Source organism: Schistocerca cancellata, chromosome 1 (assembly GCF_023864275.1).
Source record: "Schistocerca cancellata isolate TAMUIC-IGC-003103 chromosome 1, iqSchCanc2.1, whole genome shotgun sequence".
Classification (NCBI taxonomy): domain Eukaryota; kingdom Metazoa; phylum Arthropoda; class Insecta; order Orthoptera; family Acrididae; genus Schistocerca; species Schistocerca cancellata.
The window spans coordinates 272119661-272135629 of NC_064626.1; the positions used below are offsets into that span (position 1 = coordinate 272119661).

The 15969-nt window shown below is 45.5% G+C and overlaps 1 protein-coding gene across 1 annotated transcript in view; it reads left to right on the forward strand.

The window, feature by feature from the left end:
• The window catches only part of LOC126169379 (potassium channel subfamily T member 2), a 1084296-nt gene that overhangs the window by 670903 nt on the left and 397424 nt on the right, over positions 1-15969 (forward strand). The window contains exon 7 of the mRNA XM_049920640.1: positions 7774-7848. Coding sequence (XP_049776597.1) covers positions 7774-7848 — 75 coding nt within the window. The remainder of the gene's footprint in view (positions 1-7773; positions 7849-15969) is intronic.

A 15969-nucleotide genomic window follows, 5' to 3' on the forward strand; every position in this document is an offset into this window, starting at 1 on the left:
GTCCATAAAAAATCAATCTCATTACTTTTTTCACCCATCTCGCGAGTAATTGACGACTGACTGCTGTAGCTTATATATGTTGTCGCCGGTTCTCAGAAGTGGAGGAAAAAAATGTGAATTCAGCAAAACGGGTGAAAGTTTATGTCGGTGCTCACTGGAATCGTTGTTCCGTCCGCTAGGTCAGTCGCTGGCCAGCTCCCGAGGGAAACATAAGGGCTGCACGGTTCTCCAGGGTGCAGCCGGGCCGGCGTCTTTTACAGCCTCTATCGCCGGTCGGCGGCCGGTCTTTCGCAGGAGGAAAGAATTCTGAGCACAGAGCGGAAGCTCCCCCAAGACTACCGTCCCAGGCTGGTCTTTGTTGCCGCCAAGGTCACGGCTATACGAGCGGGATGTCGCGCTTGCATCTCGGCCATAGTGCACGATTGTATTCTGCCTGTGCTGACGCTCTTCAGACTCGTCTAGTAGTAAACATCAGAGCACTATAAATATTGTACGTGAATAGCGAGAAGTTATCCTCATTACATTGGACAGACAGGCAGAAGTTTTGAAGTTAGACGGAAAGAACACATCGATGCTTTAAGGCTTGGCAACTTCAATAAATCTGCATTTGCAGCCCATATTGCTGAAGAAAACCACTCAGTGAGAAACACTGAGAACAACTTACAAACTTTACATCCAGCAGGAAAGGGAGCCACTATGAAACTATTGGAAGAAATAGAAAAACACACACACAAAAACAGCACCCCAGTCCTTAATGACCAAACTGATTCCGCGTCCGGCCATCCTGATTTAGGTTTTCGGTGATTTCCCTAAATCTCTCCAGACAAATGCCGGGATGGTTCCTTTGAAAGGTCACGGCGGACTTCCTTCCCCGCCCTTCCCTAATCCGCTGAGGCCGATGACCTCGCTGTCTGGTCTCCTCCCTCAAATAACCCAACCAACCAAACTGATCTGGCTAACACTCCTTTCCTGAAAAATTTCCAAAAACTAATTTCCACCCTCCAAAGTAAATAGTATTCCTACACCTATCTGCAGATCAAGTAGCAAATTTATCTGTTACTACTATTCTCATGATGCTAAATGTAAATGAATAATGTACTGTCTTACCCACATGTTATGTTCGAATATAATGACTTTTCTGGAGACTAGAAATCTACTCTGTAGACATCAGCATGGGTTTCGAAAAAGACGGTCGTGTGAAACCCAGCTCGTGCTATTCGTCCACGAGACTCAGAGGGCCATAGACACGGGTTCACAGGTAGATGCCGTGTTTCTTGACTTACGCAAGGCGTTCGATACAGTTCCCACAGTCGTTTAATGAACAAAGGAAGAGCGTATGGACTATCAGACCAATTGTGTGATTGGATTGAAGAGTTACTAGATAACAGAATGCAGCATGTCATTCTCAATGGAGAGAAGTCTTCCGAAGTAAGAGTGATTTCAGGTGTGCCGCAGGGGAGTGTCGTAGGACCGTTGCTATTCACAATATACATAAATGACATTGTGGATGACATCGGAAGCTCACTGAGGCTTTTTGCGGATGATGCTGTGGTGTATCGAGAGGTTGTAACAATGGAAAATTATACTGAAATGCAGGAGGATCTGCAGCGAATTGATGCATGGTGCAGGGAATGGCAATTGAATCCCAATGTAGAGAAGTGTAATGTGCTGCGAATACATAGAAAGAAAGATCCCTTATCATCTAGCTACAATATAGCAGGTCAGCAACTGGAAGCAGTTAATTCCATAAATTATCTGGGAGTACGCATTAGGAGTGATATAAAATGGAATGATCATATAAAGTTGATCGTCGGTAAAGCAAGGAAATGCAATCCGAAAACAAAGGAAGTAGGTTACAGTACGCTTGTTCGCCCACTGCTTGAATACTGCTCAGCAGTGTGGGATCCGTACCAGATAGGGCTGATAGAAGAGATAGAGAAGATCCAACGGAGAGCAGCGCGCTTCGTTACAGGATCACTTAGTAATCGCGAAAGCGTTACGGAGATGATAGATAAACTCCAGTGGAAGACTCTGCAGGAGAGACGCTCAGTAGCTCGGTATGGGCTTTTGTTAAAGTTTCGAGAACATACCTTCACCGAAGAGTCAAGCAGTATATTGCTCCCTCCTACGTATATCTCGCGAAGAGACCATGAGGATAAAATCAGAGAGATTAGAGCCCGCACAGAAGCATACCAACAATCCTTCTTTCCACGAACAATACGAGACTGGAATAGAAGGAAGAACCGATAGAGGTACTCAGGGTACCCTCCGCCACACACCGTCAGGTGGCTTGCGGAGTATGGATGTAGATGTAGATGTAGACATAAAAAAAAAAGTTTTGACATGGAACATCTTTATAATTAGTGTAGCAGTATTAGCTCTAATATTCACAAAACCAATATCTCTCTGTACTGGTGTAAAAGGTGTTTCACTTGCGTAAGTGAATATGTGATCTCTTAACAAACATGTAGCATCTTTATAATATTCGATATATCATGGCATCTTTGACACTCAAATGTTTGTAAACACTTTGTATCTACCAAAACATGCACAGCATGTCAGAAGTCTATTCAGTGACTCAGCTGAAGTGATCAGTAATACAAATTTACGTGTGTAACGATAGAAATGTGGTGTAAATGCATTCAGTGACAAATCTGAAGCGCTCTATTATGTAATTTTGTGTGTGCATTGATGTCAATGCGGTGAAAACTGCAAACATTGTCTGCTGGATGAAAACTATGGAACCAAGTATTCCAAACCTACATTTCACGATAATTAATCAGTAAAAAACGCAGCACATGTTGTAATGAAAGCATGAAAGCCGTCTGACGATGAATCGTAATGTTTCGAAACCAGTAACGGTACCCTTTGAATAAAAGAACTTAAAATAAATTTGTGGCTGGTTGCTGTCTCAACGCCATCAACATTTATCCTCAGTATTCCTTTAGGATACTCGTTAGTTTATTAATACCAACAAGCGGCTATCAGAGGTCGAAACTCTGTAATCGTGTTGTGTTTACACGTGCTTCCCATTGTAATGAAAGGCGGCTTGTACAAAAATCGAGACAGCTCCCCAGCGTTTGTAAAACTAGAAAGAAGCCGCCCTCTCACGGGACGTGGAAATTGAAAATGTACGTACACTTTAAAGAGGTAAATCAAACATCTGCACGGATCGCCGTTAGCCAAAAACTAAAGGGCTCTAACTTACATACAGTCGTTCATATTGCTATTGGTCTTACTTTTAAACAATGTGTTCAAAATCGTATTTCAGCGTTCTGGAAAACTATCCAGCATCAGCTCAAGAGCTGATGTTTCGGAAGCAATTCGCCAACTTAAAAAAGAACGCATTCACGAAACCCGATTTCTCTTCTTCTAGCTAACTTATTTTCCGTTGTGGAATTCGAATGCAGGAGGGCAGCTCCCCCTTCCTCTATATGCCTCGTTTCCCTCAATTGCACAGCCATACGATGGCTAATGTAAACACTGCCGCAAACCTTTCCGGACAACAGTGGCCGCCGGTGTTGCCCTACATATGGTTTCCAATTCGTGTAGCCGCTATGTTGCCGGAAAACGATGCCGGGAGTAGTTTTGGAGCCCAGGTAGAAAGTTTATCAGAAGATTTTTTTTTCCTGCTACGCGAGAACTCCTTGAGTTGCAGGTAAGCCGTGACCTTGGGCAAGTAACTTCCAGGAATACCGAGTACAAATTTCACAGATTTCTGTGTGGGTGAAAATTTCACTGGCCGTGGTTTCCATATATCCGTCTGCAACATAGCATTATACTAATATGAAAAATGGACCACCATAAATCAGACGAAGAAGAAATTTGAAGCATTGGAAATTAGGTGTGATACAAGAGTGTTAAAAATTAAGTAGACAAATGAAATACGACACGAAGTTATACTAAGAAGAAAAGGCGGGGAAGAAATGTATGTGGGATCCTTACCAGAAGAAGTGGCAGGTTAGTGCAACAACTGGTACGGTGACCAGCAGTAACCTTAGAGCTGGAAGATAGCACTTGAGTAGAAAATGATAGGGAAACGAAAAACACTAGAATATACTAAAAGAGACTATAGAGGATATTCCATATAGTATTTCGTAGGGATGATAGGATTTCCGCATAATATCAGTTGATGTAATGATGACTTTAAGAAATACTGTTGCTGCAAGAAGTCGTAGTTGATCTGATAGCATTATTAGCAAAAGATGCTTGGAAATTGATCTGAAACAGACCGTACAATAGAAATAAAGTCTCGGTATCAGCAAACAAAGTCGCCTCAACCACAATATACTCTTAGTAACATCTATAATGCTGCTGCAAACTGTCAGAAAACCTTCTATTGGAATCTATCGAAGCAGCAATGTCGCACATCTTGGTGTGCACGTCAAAATTCGATGCGCATGCACAACCGAAATGGTTGCTTAACACACATAAGACACAGTTGGCATTTATGGTTTGCAGTAAAAACACATCTCGTTCAGACGAGTCTATTAAATCTCCGGCAATTTCCATCCGTGTTGTCTTTTGCTCGTCATTCGATTTCTGTGCCGGAAATCCCGAAGAGATTTTCCAGTGAGCGAAATCCTCGTGAGTTACGTTGTTGTCAGTTTCTGTGATGTAGATCTCAGAACCAGTTTCCGATTTTCTGTTAGTATCTATATACACTCCTGGGAATGGAAAAAAGAACACATTGACACCGGTGTGTCAGACCCACCATACTTGCTCCGGACACTGCGAGAGGGCTGTACAAGCAATGATCACACGCACGGCACAGCGGACACACCAGGAACCGCGGTGTTGGCCGTCTAATGGCGCTAGCTGCGCAGCATTTGTGCACCGCCGCCGTCAGTGTCAGCCAGTTTGCCATGGCATACGGAGCTCCATCGCAGTCTTTAACACTGGTAGCATGCCGCGACAGCGTGGACGTGAACCGTATGTGCAGTTGACGGACTTTGAGCGAGGGCGTATAGTGGGCATGCGGGAGGCCGGGTGAACGTACCGCCGAATTGCTCAACACGTGGGGCGTGAGGTCTCCACAGTACATAAAATGTTGTCGCCAGTGGTCGGCGGAAGGTGCACGTGCCCGTCGACCTGGGACCGGACCGCAGCGACGCACGGATGCACGCCAAGACCGTAGGATCCTACGCAGTGCCGTAGGGGACCGCACCGCCACTTCCCAGCAAATTAGGGACACTGTTGCTCCTGGGGTATCGGCGAGGACCATTCGCAACCGTCTCCATGAAGCTGGGCTACGGTCCCGCACACCGTTAGGCCGTCTTCCGCTCACGCCCCAACATCGTGCAGCCCGCCTCCAGTGGTGTCGCGACAGGCGTGAATGGAGGGACGAATGGAGACGTGTCGTCTTCAGCGATGAGAGTCGCTTCTGCCTTGGTGCCAATGATGGTCGTATGCGTGTTTGGCGCCGTGCAGGTGAGCGCCACAATCAGGACTGCATACGACCGAGGCACACAGGGCCAACACCCGGCATCATGGTGTGGGGAGCGATCTCCTACACTGGCCGTACACCACTGGTGATCGTCGAGGGGACACTGAATAGTGCACGGTACATCCAAACCGTCATCGAACCCATCGTTCTACCATTCCTAGACCGGCAAGGGAACTTGCTGTTCCAACAGGACAATGCACGTCCGCATGTATCCCGTGCCACCCAACGTGCTCTAGAAGGTGTAAGTCAACTACCCTGGCCAGCAAGATCTCCGGATCTGTCCCCCATTGAGCATGTTTGGGACTGGATGAAGCGTCGTCTCACGCGGTCTGCACGTCCAGCACGAACGCTGGTCCAACTGAGGCGCCAGGTGGAAATGGCATGGCAAGCCGTTCCACAGGACTACATCCAGCATCTCTACGATCGTCTCCATGGGAGAATAGCAGCCTGCATTGCTGCGAAAGGTGGATATACACTGTACTAGTGCCGACATTGTGCATGCTCTGTTGCCTGTGTCTATGTGCCTGTGGTTCTGTCAGTGTGATCATGTGATGTATCTGACCTCAGGAATGTGTCAATAAAGTTTCCCCTTCCTGGGACAATGAATTCACGGTGTTCTTATTTCAATTTCCAGGAGTGTATTTGCTCAGTGTTGTATGTCTTATGTATGTTGACTATCGACCCACCGAGTTGTATTACAAGCAGTAGCAGTTCACTCCGGACAGCGTTTGTGTCAGTCTTTCCAGCCAAGTGACATTTCTTTTTTTTTCCATTTGTAGCCAAACTTGATGTTTCATCGTTTGTCCACTCCACTATGACACGAATGTTGACACACTAAGGCAAAATAACATCAGCAGAAAATATCTACATCTACATCCATACTCCGCAAGCCACCTGACGGTGTGTGGCGGAGGGTACCTTGAGTACCTCTATCGGTTCTCCCTTCTATTCCAGTCTCATATTGTTCGTGGAACGAAGGGTTGTCGGTATGCCTCTGTGTGGGCTCTAATCTCTCTGATTTTATCCTCATGGTCTCTTCTCGAGATATACGTAGGAGGGAGCAATATACTGCTTGACTTCTCGGTGAAGGTATGTTCTCGAAACTTCAACAAAAGCCCGTACCGAGCTACTGAGCGTCTCTCCTGCAGAGTCTTCCACTGGAGTTTATCTATCATCTCCGTAACGCTTTCGCGATTACTAAATGATCCTGTAACGAAGCGCGCTGCTCTCCGTTGGATCTTCTCTATCTCTTCTATCAACCCTATCTGGTACGGATCCCACACTGCTCAGGAGTATTCAAGCAGTGGGCACACAAGCGTACTGTAACCTACTTCCTTTGTTTTCGGATTGCATTTCCTTAGGATTCTTCCAATGAATCTCAGTTTGGCATCTGCTTTACCGACTATCAACTTTATATGATCATTCCATTTTAAATCACTCCTAATGCGTACTTCCAGATAATTTATGGAATTAACTGCTTCCAGTTGCTGACCTGCTATATTGTAGCTAAATGATAAGGGATCTTTCTTTCTATGTATTCGCAGCACATTACACTTCTCTACATTGGGATTCAATTGCCATTCCCTACACCATGCATCAATTCGCTGCAGATCCTCCTGCATTTCAGTACAATTTTCCATTGTTATAACCTCTCGATATACCACAGCATCATCCGCAAAAAGCCTAAGTGAACTTCCGATGTCATCCACAAGGTCATTTATGTATATTGTGAATAGCAACGGTCCTACGACACTCCCCTGCGGCACACCTGAAATCACTCTTACTTCGGAAGACTTCTCTCCATTGATAATGACATGCTGCGTTCTGTTACCTAGGAACTCTTCAACCCAATCACACAATTGGTCTGATAGTCCATACGCTCTTACTTTGTTCATTAAACGACTGTGGGGAACTGTATCGAACGTCTTGCGGACGTCGTCGATGGGTCGGTAATTCTGAAATTATTTCCTCTTGCCCATACCAGACGTTTGCTTTAAGCCTTCGAAAACCTGACGGAGTGTAGTTGTTTTCGTGGCAGGTTCTTTGCAGATTACTTATTCACTGACGTGTTCAATGGCGAGGATGGTAAGTAAGGCAAAATATGTTGTGAAAGGAAGAAAATATGACGGCTGTTGACCATCGGACAGCTAACACTTGGCTCTCTTCGCGCTATAAAGAATCTGAGTACGTTGGCTGTAGTGATACTTTTTCACTCCAAGCTCAAATTTTAAAAAATGTTCATTTCTAGTAATTTGAAAGTATGAATCCTCTCTACGAACAGTGAGCAGCCTAAAGTGAGCTTCCTAATTTGCATTTCCCTGTTTCAGGGAAATATCTGGCAGCAGCTGCTGTCCTTCCACTTCATTCTCGAACTCGTCAACACGATACCCTTCACGCTGACGGTAAGTCACCTTGCCAGCGCAGCTTATCTCACTGTAACACGACACTGCTTGTTTTCTGAATTAATGAAAATGTAGACTCAGGGATCTAATGTTAAGATAAAAATCCTTTTTAACTGTGTTTCAGTGAAATACGTAGATAAAGAACTGACAATATAATAAGTCATAGATATATGATCATGTTAGTCCATGTGTTCGCGCGGGTTAGCCGCGCGGTCTAGGCGTGAGGTTCGAGTCCTTCCTCGGACATGGGTGTGTGTGTTGTCCTTAGGGTAAGTTAGATTAAGTAGTGTGTAAGTCTACGGACCGATGACCTCAGCAGTTTCGTCCCATAAGAACTTACCATCAATTTCCAATTTCCTTGTGCTCAATTATGATGAATGTGACCGAATTCTCATACGTTGTTCTTCATTTGTTCCTTAGACACTGAAGTCCTGAAGATCTCTCACCACATTGCGAATACCTGTTATGTCGTAACTGCACGACAATATCAAGCATCTAAGTACCATTGCATAACTGCTAATCTTTCACCATCTCATCCATTTTAACGATACACCCTGGAACAAACTATCCAGTAAACCACGGCTGCTTTACATCTATGCTGCATTGAAGAAAAGGCTAATAAGTTTTTAGTTAGCATCGAGATAGGTGGGCTGGCGATGGGGTTCAGATGTCCAATTAGTGTCAAACAGCGATCCAGTATCACAGTAATGATTTAAACACTCTCCCAGATTTACTTTCACTTCATCTTTCTTTTTTCCTCACGCATTCTCGTATTAATTAAATTCTATTCAAGATCTGCTTCCTTTAGTTTGACTATGCCTTACCGTTAGCAATTCATTACTTCTAATACACACGAAATTATGTTGTACAAATAACCTTATCAGAATGTCTCAGGAACCATATTTTAATAATTAAATCAGTTAAAATAACTACTAGGTATCATAAAAAATACGGTGAATGGTTGTTTTTTAGGAGCAACGGCTGACAATACTGCTATTTGATGTAATTTGTCTGATAGCCTGATCCGTAATAAGCAGCCTTCCGTATCGTCTATATGGGATCCGTATAAGGGATCAGCGTCGGGCGTAACTGGCCTTCCGCAATACTCCTCTTGGCAAGGCGATCAGCACTTTCATTACGAAGAATGCCACGATGTCCTTTAATCCAGAGTAACTGAACGCAATACCCGATGTCTGCGCCTGTCTTATGGCGGCCAAGACGTCCAGAACATACCTGTTGGTCTGTTTATCAGACGCTGGACGTTGCAATTCCTGCAGCATACTTTGAGAGTCCGTAAGTATCAGGACTAACTTGAATGTCCAGATACCATAAGGAATAGCTCCCCTGATGGCCAGTAGCTCCGCTGTGTACATAGAAGATTCAGGTGCAAGCGCAAACATTTGGTAGACACCACTAGAAGCGCAAAAGAAGGCGTATACCACTCCCGCCTCAGACTTAGAACCATCTGCATAGATCGGAGCGCACTGCGGCCAGTGTATGCTGAAAAAATGTTACAGGTCGCGAATTATGTTGGTCTCCATTCGGAAATCGGACGGCAGGTATGCCACTGGGGCTGGAGTGAAGAATAGACTAAACTAAAAACGAAAGCAGGGGAGTTTTGTGTGTTGTGGAATGAGTGGAAAGAGACGGCACCATTTGTGGTACCTGCGAATTAGCAAAGGAGTTCTGGGCAGTCGTCATCCACAAGGAGCCTGTGTGAGTCTCCAGAATCGAACCACTGCACCACTGCCTTAAGAGAGGTCAATCAGATATCGAAGGTCGACTGAAAGGAAAAATATCAGACATCTGCCGTCTTATAGACAACGGCATGGCGGATGCTTCCTCTAGCAGGGCGTTGGTGGTCGTTGATGGTTCAAATGGCTGTAAGCACTATGTGACTTAACATCTGAGATGATCAGTCCCCTAGACTTACGAGCACTTGAACCTGACTAACCTAAGGACAACACACACATCCATGCCCGAGGCAGGATTCAAACTTGTGAAAGCAGCACCAGCGCGGTTCCGGACTGAAGCGCTTAGAACCGCTAGGCCACAGCGGCCGGTGGTGGGCGTTGATTTCATGGCCGCAAGGACAAGACGAATCACTCGGTGATGGATGACATCGAGCTTGCGCAAAGTTGATTGCTTTGCAATGCCGTAGACAGTGCTACCTTAATCTAAGACAGAACGGATCAAAATCTTGTGCAGGGTCAAATGCATAATGGATTCCGCTTACCACCATACTAGGGCAAGCATACGCAAGATCTTCACAGTTTTAGCCACTTTGTTGATGAGGTGCGCCAGATGTCGCGACCACGTGGGATTACTGTCGAAGTAGACGCCAAGGAACTTAAAATGTATCCGAACAGTAAATGTGTACCAGCCAAGATGAAGTTGAGACGAGAAAGTATTACGCCGTTTCCTCGTGAATATCACTACTGATTTGTCTGGTGACAAAGTGAGCCCATTGTTAACTGCCATGCACCAACATTTCACAAGCGTTGGTAGGCCAGAGGCGTGTACCCAAAAGCGCGACGAGTGAGTGCATAGACAGAAGTCGGCCGCATTCTGAAGTCCTAGGTCTAGAACATGTAGGGCATATACACTCCTGGAAATGGAAAAAAGAACACATTGACACCGGTGTGTCAGACCCACCATACTTGCTCCGGACACTGCGAGAGGGCTGTAAAAGCAATGATCACACGCACGGCACAGCGGACACACTAGGAACCGCGGTGTTGGCCGTCGAATGGCGCTAGCTGCGCAGCATTTGTGCACCGCCGCCGTCAGTGTCAGCCAGTTTGCCGTGGCATACGGAGCTCCATCGCAGTCTTCAACACTGGTAGCATGCCGCGACAGCGTGGACGTGAACCGTATGTGCAGTTGACGGACTTTGAGCGAGGGCGTATAGTGGGCATGCGGGAGGCCGGGTGGACGTACCGCCGAATTGCTCAACACGTGGGGCGTGAGGTCTCCACAGTACATCGATGTAGTCGCCAGTGGTCGGCGGAAGGTGCACGTGCCCGTCGACCTGGGACCGGACCGCAGCGACGCACGGATGCACGCCAAGACCGTAGGATCCTACGCAGTGCCGTAGGGGACCGCACCGCCACTTCCCAGCAAATTAGGGACACTGTTGCTCCTGGGTATCGGCGAGGACCATTCGCAACCGTCTCCATGAAGCTGGGCTACGGTCCCGCGCACCGTTAGGCCGTCTTCCGCTCACGCCCCAACATCGTGCAGCCCGCCTCCAGTGGTGTCGCGACAGGCGTGAATGGAGGGACGAATGGAGACGTGTCGTCTTCAGCGATGAGAGTCGCTTCTGCCTTGGTGCCAATGATGGTCGTATGCGTGTTTGGCGCCGTGCAGGTGAGCGCCACAATCAGGACTGCATACGACCGAGGCACACAGGGCCAACACCCGGCATCATGGTGTGGGGAGCGATCTCCTACACTGGCCGTACACCACTGGTGATCGTCGAGGAGACACTGAATAGTGCACGGTACATCCAAACCGTCATCGAACCCATCGTTCTACCATTCCTAGACCGGCAAGGGAACTTGCTGTTCCAACAGGACAATGCACGTCCGCATGTATCCCGTGCCACCCAACGTGCTCTAGAAGGTGTAAGTCAACTACCCTGGCCAGCAAGATCTCCGGATCTGTCCCCCATTGAGCATGCTTGGGACTGGATGAAGCGTCGTCTCACGCGGTCTGCACGTCCAGCACGAACGCTGGTCCAACTGAGGCGCCAGGTGGAAATGGCATGGCAAGCCGTTCCACAGGACTACATCCAGCATCTCTACAATCGTCTCCATGGGAGAATAGCAGCCTGCATTGCTGCGAAAGGTGGATATACACTGTACTAGTGCCGACATTGTGCATGCTCTGTTGCCTGTGTCTATGTGCCTGTGGTTCTGTCAGTGTGATCATGTGATGTATCTGACCCCAGGAATGTGTCAATAAAGTTTCCCCTTCCTTGGACAATGAATTCACGGTGTTCTTATTTCAATTTCCATGAGTGTAGTAACGGACTCAATGCCGCGCCATGCGGAAGGCCACGAGACATTAGCGGGGCCCATGCAGCACACTGTTCTGATCGCAGCTATATATACGGTACAGCAACCAAGCCGTAGAATCACCACCGGGAGATTCAGAAGTTGCAATTTGTTGATAAGTTCAGGTATCAGGACATTGTCGTACGCCCTCAAAAAGTCAAGAAATAAGGCTGTTAAAATACTCGTTAGTGTAGAACGAGTTTTCAGTGCCCATCGCAAGTGAGGTAACATTACCGTAAGTACTTCTGCCCGTACGGCAGCCGTGTTGCGTCCGCGGGAGCAAGTTCTCATGTTACAATTACTATTCTAGGCGGAACTTGAGGAGACGTTCGAATGTCTTACACAGGCAGGATGACAGTGCAGTCGGGCGATACGATGTGGCTTGATCAAGGCCTTTCCCAGGCTTCAGTGTGGGCACCAATGTCTGAGTTTTCCAGTCGGCAGGTGGCCGACGCCACGCCTAGCGTTTTCTGGTTATCGGCCCCGTCTAGTCTGTGCTTCGTTTACTGTGCGGATCGGAATTGCCTCAGTCCGTGCCCGGGCATTCTGCAGTGAACGTCGATTGCGATTTAGCTGTCGGTTTATCTTCCTACCTTTTTGTGGTGAAACTTGAGCAGGCAAGTGCATTTGTTTTCAATTTATAGTTCTTTATCTTTCTTTGGGAGGGGGGAGTTATCAGTCTTCTGACTGGTTTCATGCGGCCCGTCACGACTTCCTCTCCTGCGCAAACCTCTTCACCTCAGAGTAGCACTTGTAACCTACGTCCTCAATTATTTACTGGATGTGCCCCAATCTCTGTCTTCCTCTACTGTTTTTGTCATGTACATCTCCCTCTAGTACTACGGAAGCCATTCCCTGATGTCTTAACACGTGTCCTATCATCCTGTCCCTTCTCCTTGTCAGTGTTTTCCACATATTCCTTTCCTCTCCGATTCTCCGCAGAACCTCCTCATTCCTTACCTAATCAATCAACCTAATTTTCAGCATTCCCCTGTTGCAACACATCTCAAATGCTTCGATTATCTTCTCTTCCGGTTTTCCCACAGTCCATGTTTCGCTGTTATACAATGCTGTGCTCCAGACTTAAATTCTCAGAAGTTTCTTCCTGAAACTGAGGCCTGTTTGATACTAGTAGACTTCTCTTGGCCAGGAATGCCCCTTTTGCCAATCCTAGTCTGCTTTTGATGTCCTCTTTGCTCCGTCCGTCATTGGTTATTTTGCTGCCTAGGTAGCAGAATTCCTTAACTTCATCAATTTCGTGATCATCAGTCCTGATGTTAATTTTCTCGCTGTTCTCATTTCTGCTACTTTTCATTACCTTCGTCTTTCTTCGATTTACTTTCAGTCAATTTTCTGTACTCATTAGACTGTTCATTCCATTCAGCATATCATGCAATTCTTCTTCACTTTCACTCAGGATTGCAATGTCATCAACGAAACGTTGAAACCTTGAATTTTAATTCCAGTCCTGAACATTTCTTTTATTTCCGTCATTGCTTATTCGATGTACAGATTGAACAAGAAGAGGGACAGACTACATCCCCGTCTTACACCCTTTTTAATCCGAGCGCTTCGTTCTTTGTCGTCCACTGTTATTATTCCTTCTTGGCTCTTGTACATATTGTATATTACCCGCCTCTCCCTACAGCTTATCTCTGTTTTTCTCAGAATTTCGAACATCTTGCACCATTTTACGTTGTTGAACGCTTTTTTCGGATCGACAGATCCAATGAACGTATCTTGGTTTTTCTTTAGCCTTGTTTCCATTATCAACCGCTACATCAGGATTGCTTCTCGGGTGCCTTTACCTTTCCTAAAAGCAAACTGATCGTCATTTAGCACATCCTCAATTTTCTTTACGATTCTTCTGTATATTATCCTTGTTAGCAATTTGGATGCATGAGCTGTTAAGCCGATTGTACGATAATTCTCGCACTTGTCAGCTCTTGCTGTCTTCGGAATTGTGGGGATGTTACTTTTTCCGAAAGTCAGATGGTATGTCACCAGACTAATACATTTTACACAACAACGTGAAGAGTCATTTTGATACCACCTCTCACAATGATTTTAGAAATTCTGATAGAATGCCTTATTTGATCTTAAGTCACCAAAAAGATTTATTAAATTCTGATTCTAACTTGGATCCTCTATCTCTTCTACATCGACTCCTGTTTCTTCTTCTATCACATCAGACACATTTTCCCCCTCATTGAGGCCTTCAATGTACTTTTTCCATCTAACCCCCTCTCCTCTGCATTTAACAGTGGAAGTCCCGTTACACTCTTTATGATACACACTTGCTTTTATTTTCAGCGAAGGCTGTTTTGACTTTCCTATATACTGAGTCAGTCCTTCGGGCAATCATTTCTTTTACGATTTCTTCACATTTCTCATGCAGCCATTTCGTCTCAGCATCCCTGCACTTCCTATATATTTCATTCTTCAACGACTTGTCTTTCTGCATTCCTGAATTTCTCTAAACATTCTCGTAGTTCCTTCTTTCATTGGTCAATTGAAGTATTTCTTCTGTCATCCATGGTTCCTTCGTACTTAACTTCTTTGTACCTATGTATTTCTTCCAACTTCCGTGAGGTCCCTTTTTAGAGATGTCAAGTCCTCTTCAACTGTACTGCCTACAAAGTTATTCCTTATTATTCCTTATTGCTGTATCTATAGTCTTAGAGAACTTCAAGAGTATCTCGTCATTCCTTAGTACTTCTGTATCCCACTTCTTTGCGTATTGATTTTTCCTGACTAATCTCTTGAACTTCAACCTACTCGTCATCACTATTACGTTGTGAGATGAGTCTATATCTGCTCCTGGGTACGCCTTACCATCCAGTATCTGATTCCGAAATCTCTGTCTGACCATGAAGTAATCTAACTGAAATCTTCCCTTATCACCCGGGCTTTTCCGAGTATACCGCGTCCTCTTGTGATTCTCGAACAGAGTATTCGCTATTACTAGCTCAAGTTTATTACAGAACTCAGTTGTCCCAAGCCCATATTCTCTTGTAACCTTTTCTTCCACTCCTTCCCCTACAACTGCATTTCAGTCCCCCGTGTCTAGTAGAGATTTTTAACTCCCTTTGAGCACTGTACTACCCTTTCAGTAGGCTCATATACCTTCTCTATCTCTTCATCATCAGCTTGCGATGTCGGCAAGTATACGTGAACTATCGCTGTCGGTGTTGGTTTGCTATCGATTCTTAATAAGAACAACCCTATCACTGAACTGTTCACTGTAACACAGTCTTTGCCCTACCTTTCTATTCATAACGAATCATACTCCCGTCATACAATTTTCTGCTGGTGTTGATATTACTCAATACTCATCTGACCAGAAATCCTTGTTTTCTTTCCATTTGACATCACTGACCCCTACGATATCTAGACTGAACCTTTTCAGATTTTCTTGCTTCTCTACCACATTCAAGCTACTGACATTCCACACCCCAGAATGAAATTTTCACTCTACAGCGGAGTGTGCGCTGATATGAATCTTCCTGGCAGATAAAAACTGTGTGCCGGACCGAGACTCGAACTCAGGACCTTTGCCTTTCGCGGGCAAGCTTTGGAAGGTAGGAGGCAAGGTACTGGCGGAATTAAAGCTGTGAGGACGGGGCGTGAATCGTGCTTGGGTAGCTCGGTTGGTAGAGCACTTGCCCGCGAAAGGCAAAGGTCCTGAGTTCGAGTCTCGGTCCGGCACACAGTTTTAATTTGCCAGGAAGTTTCATTCAGCACCCTGACTCGTAGTTGATGATTCAATATTTTTCTCGTGGTCACCTCCCCCTTGGCAGTCCCCTCCCGGAGATCCGAATGTGGGACTCTTCCGGAATCTTTATCTATAAAATAACTGTTTTCAGCGTAATTACACATAAACCTAATTTTTATAGACACGTCTCAAATAGGGCGTGAACGTAAGAGGAAATTATTTGCTGTTGAAAGTAAATTTGTAATAAGTATGAACTAAATTGAGTTTTTAGACATATCTACAAAAATAAAATTCGTGTGTAATTACTCTGAAAATTATTTTTTTATAGATAAAGAACGATAATTTGAA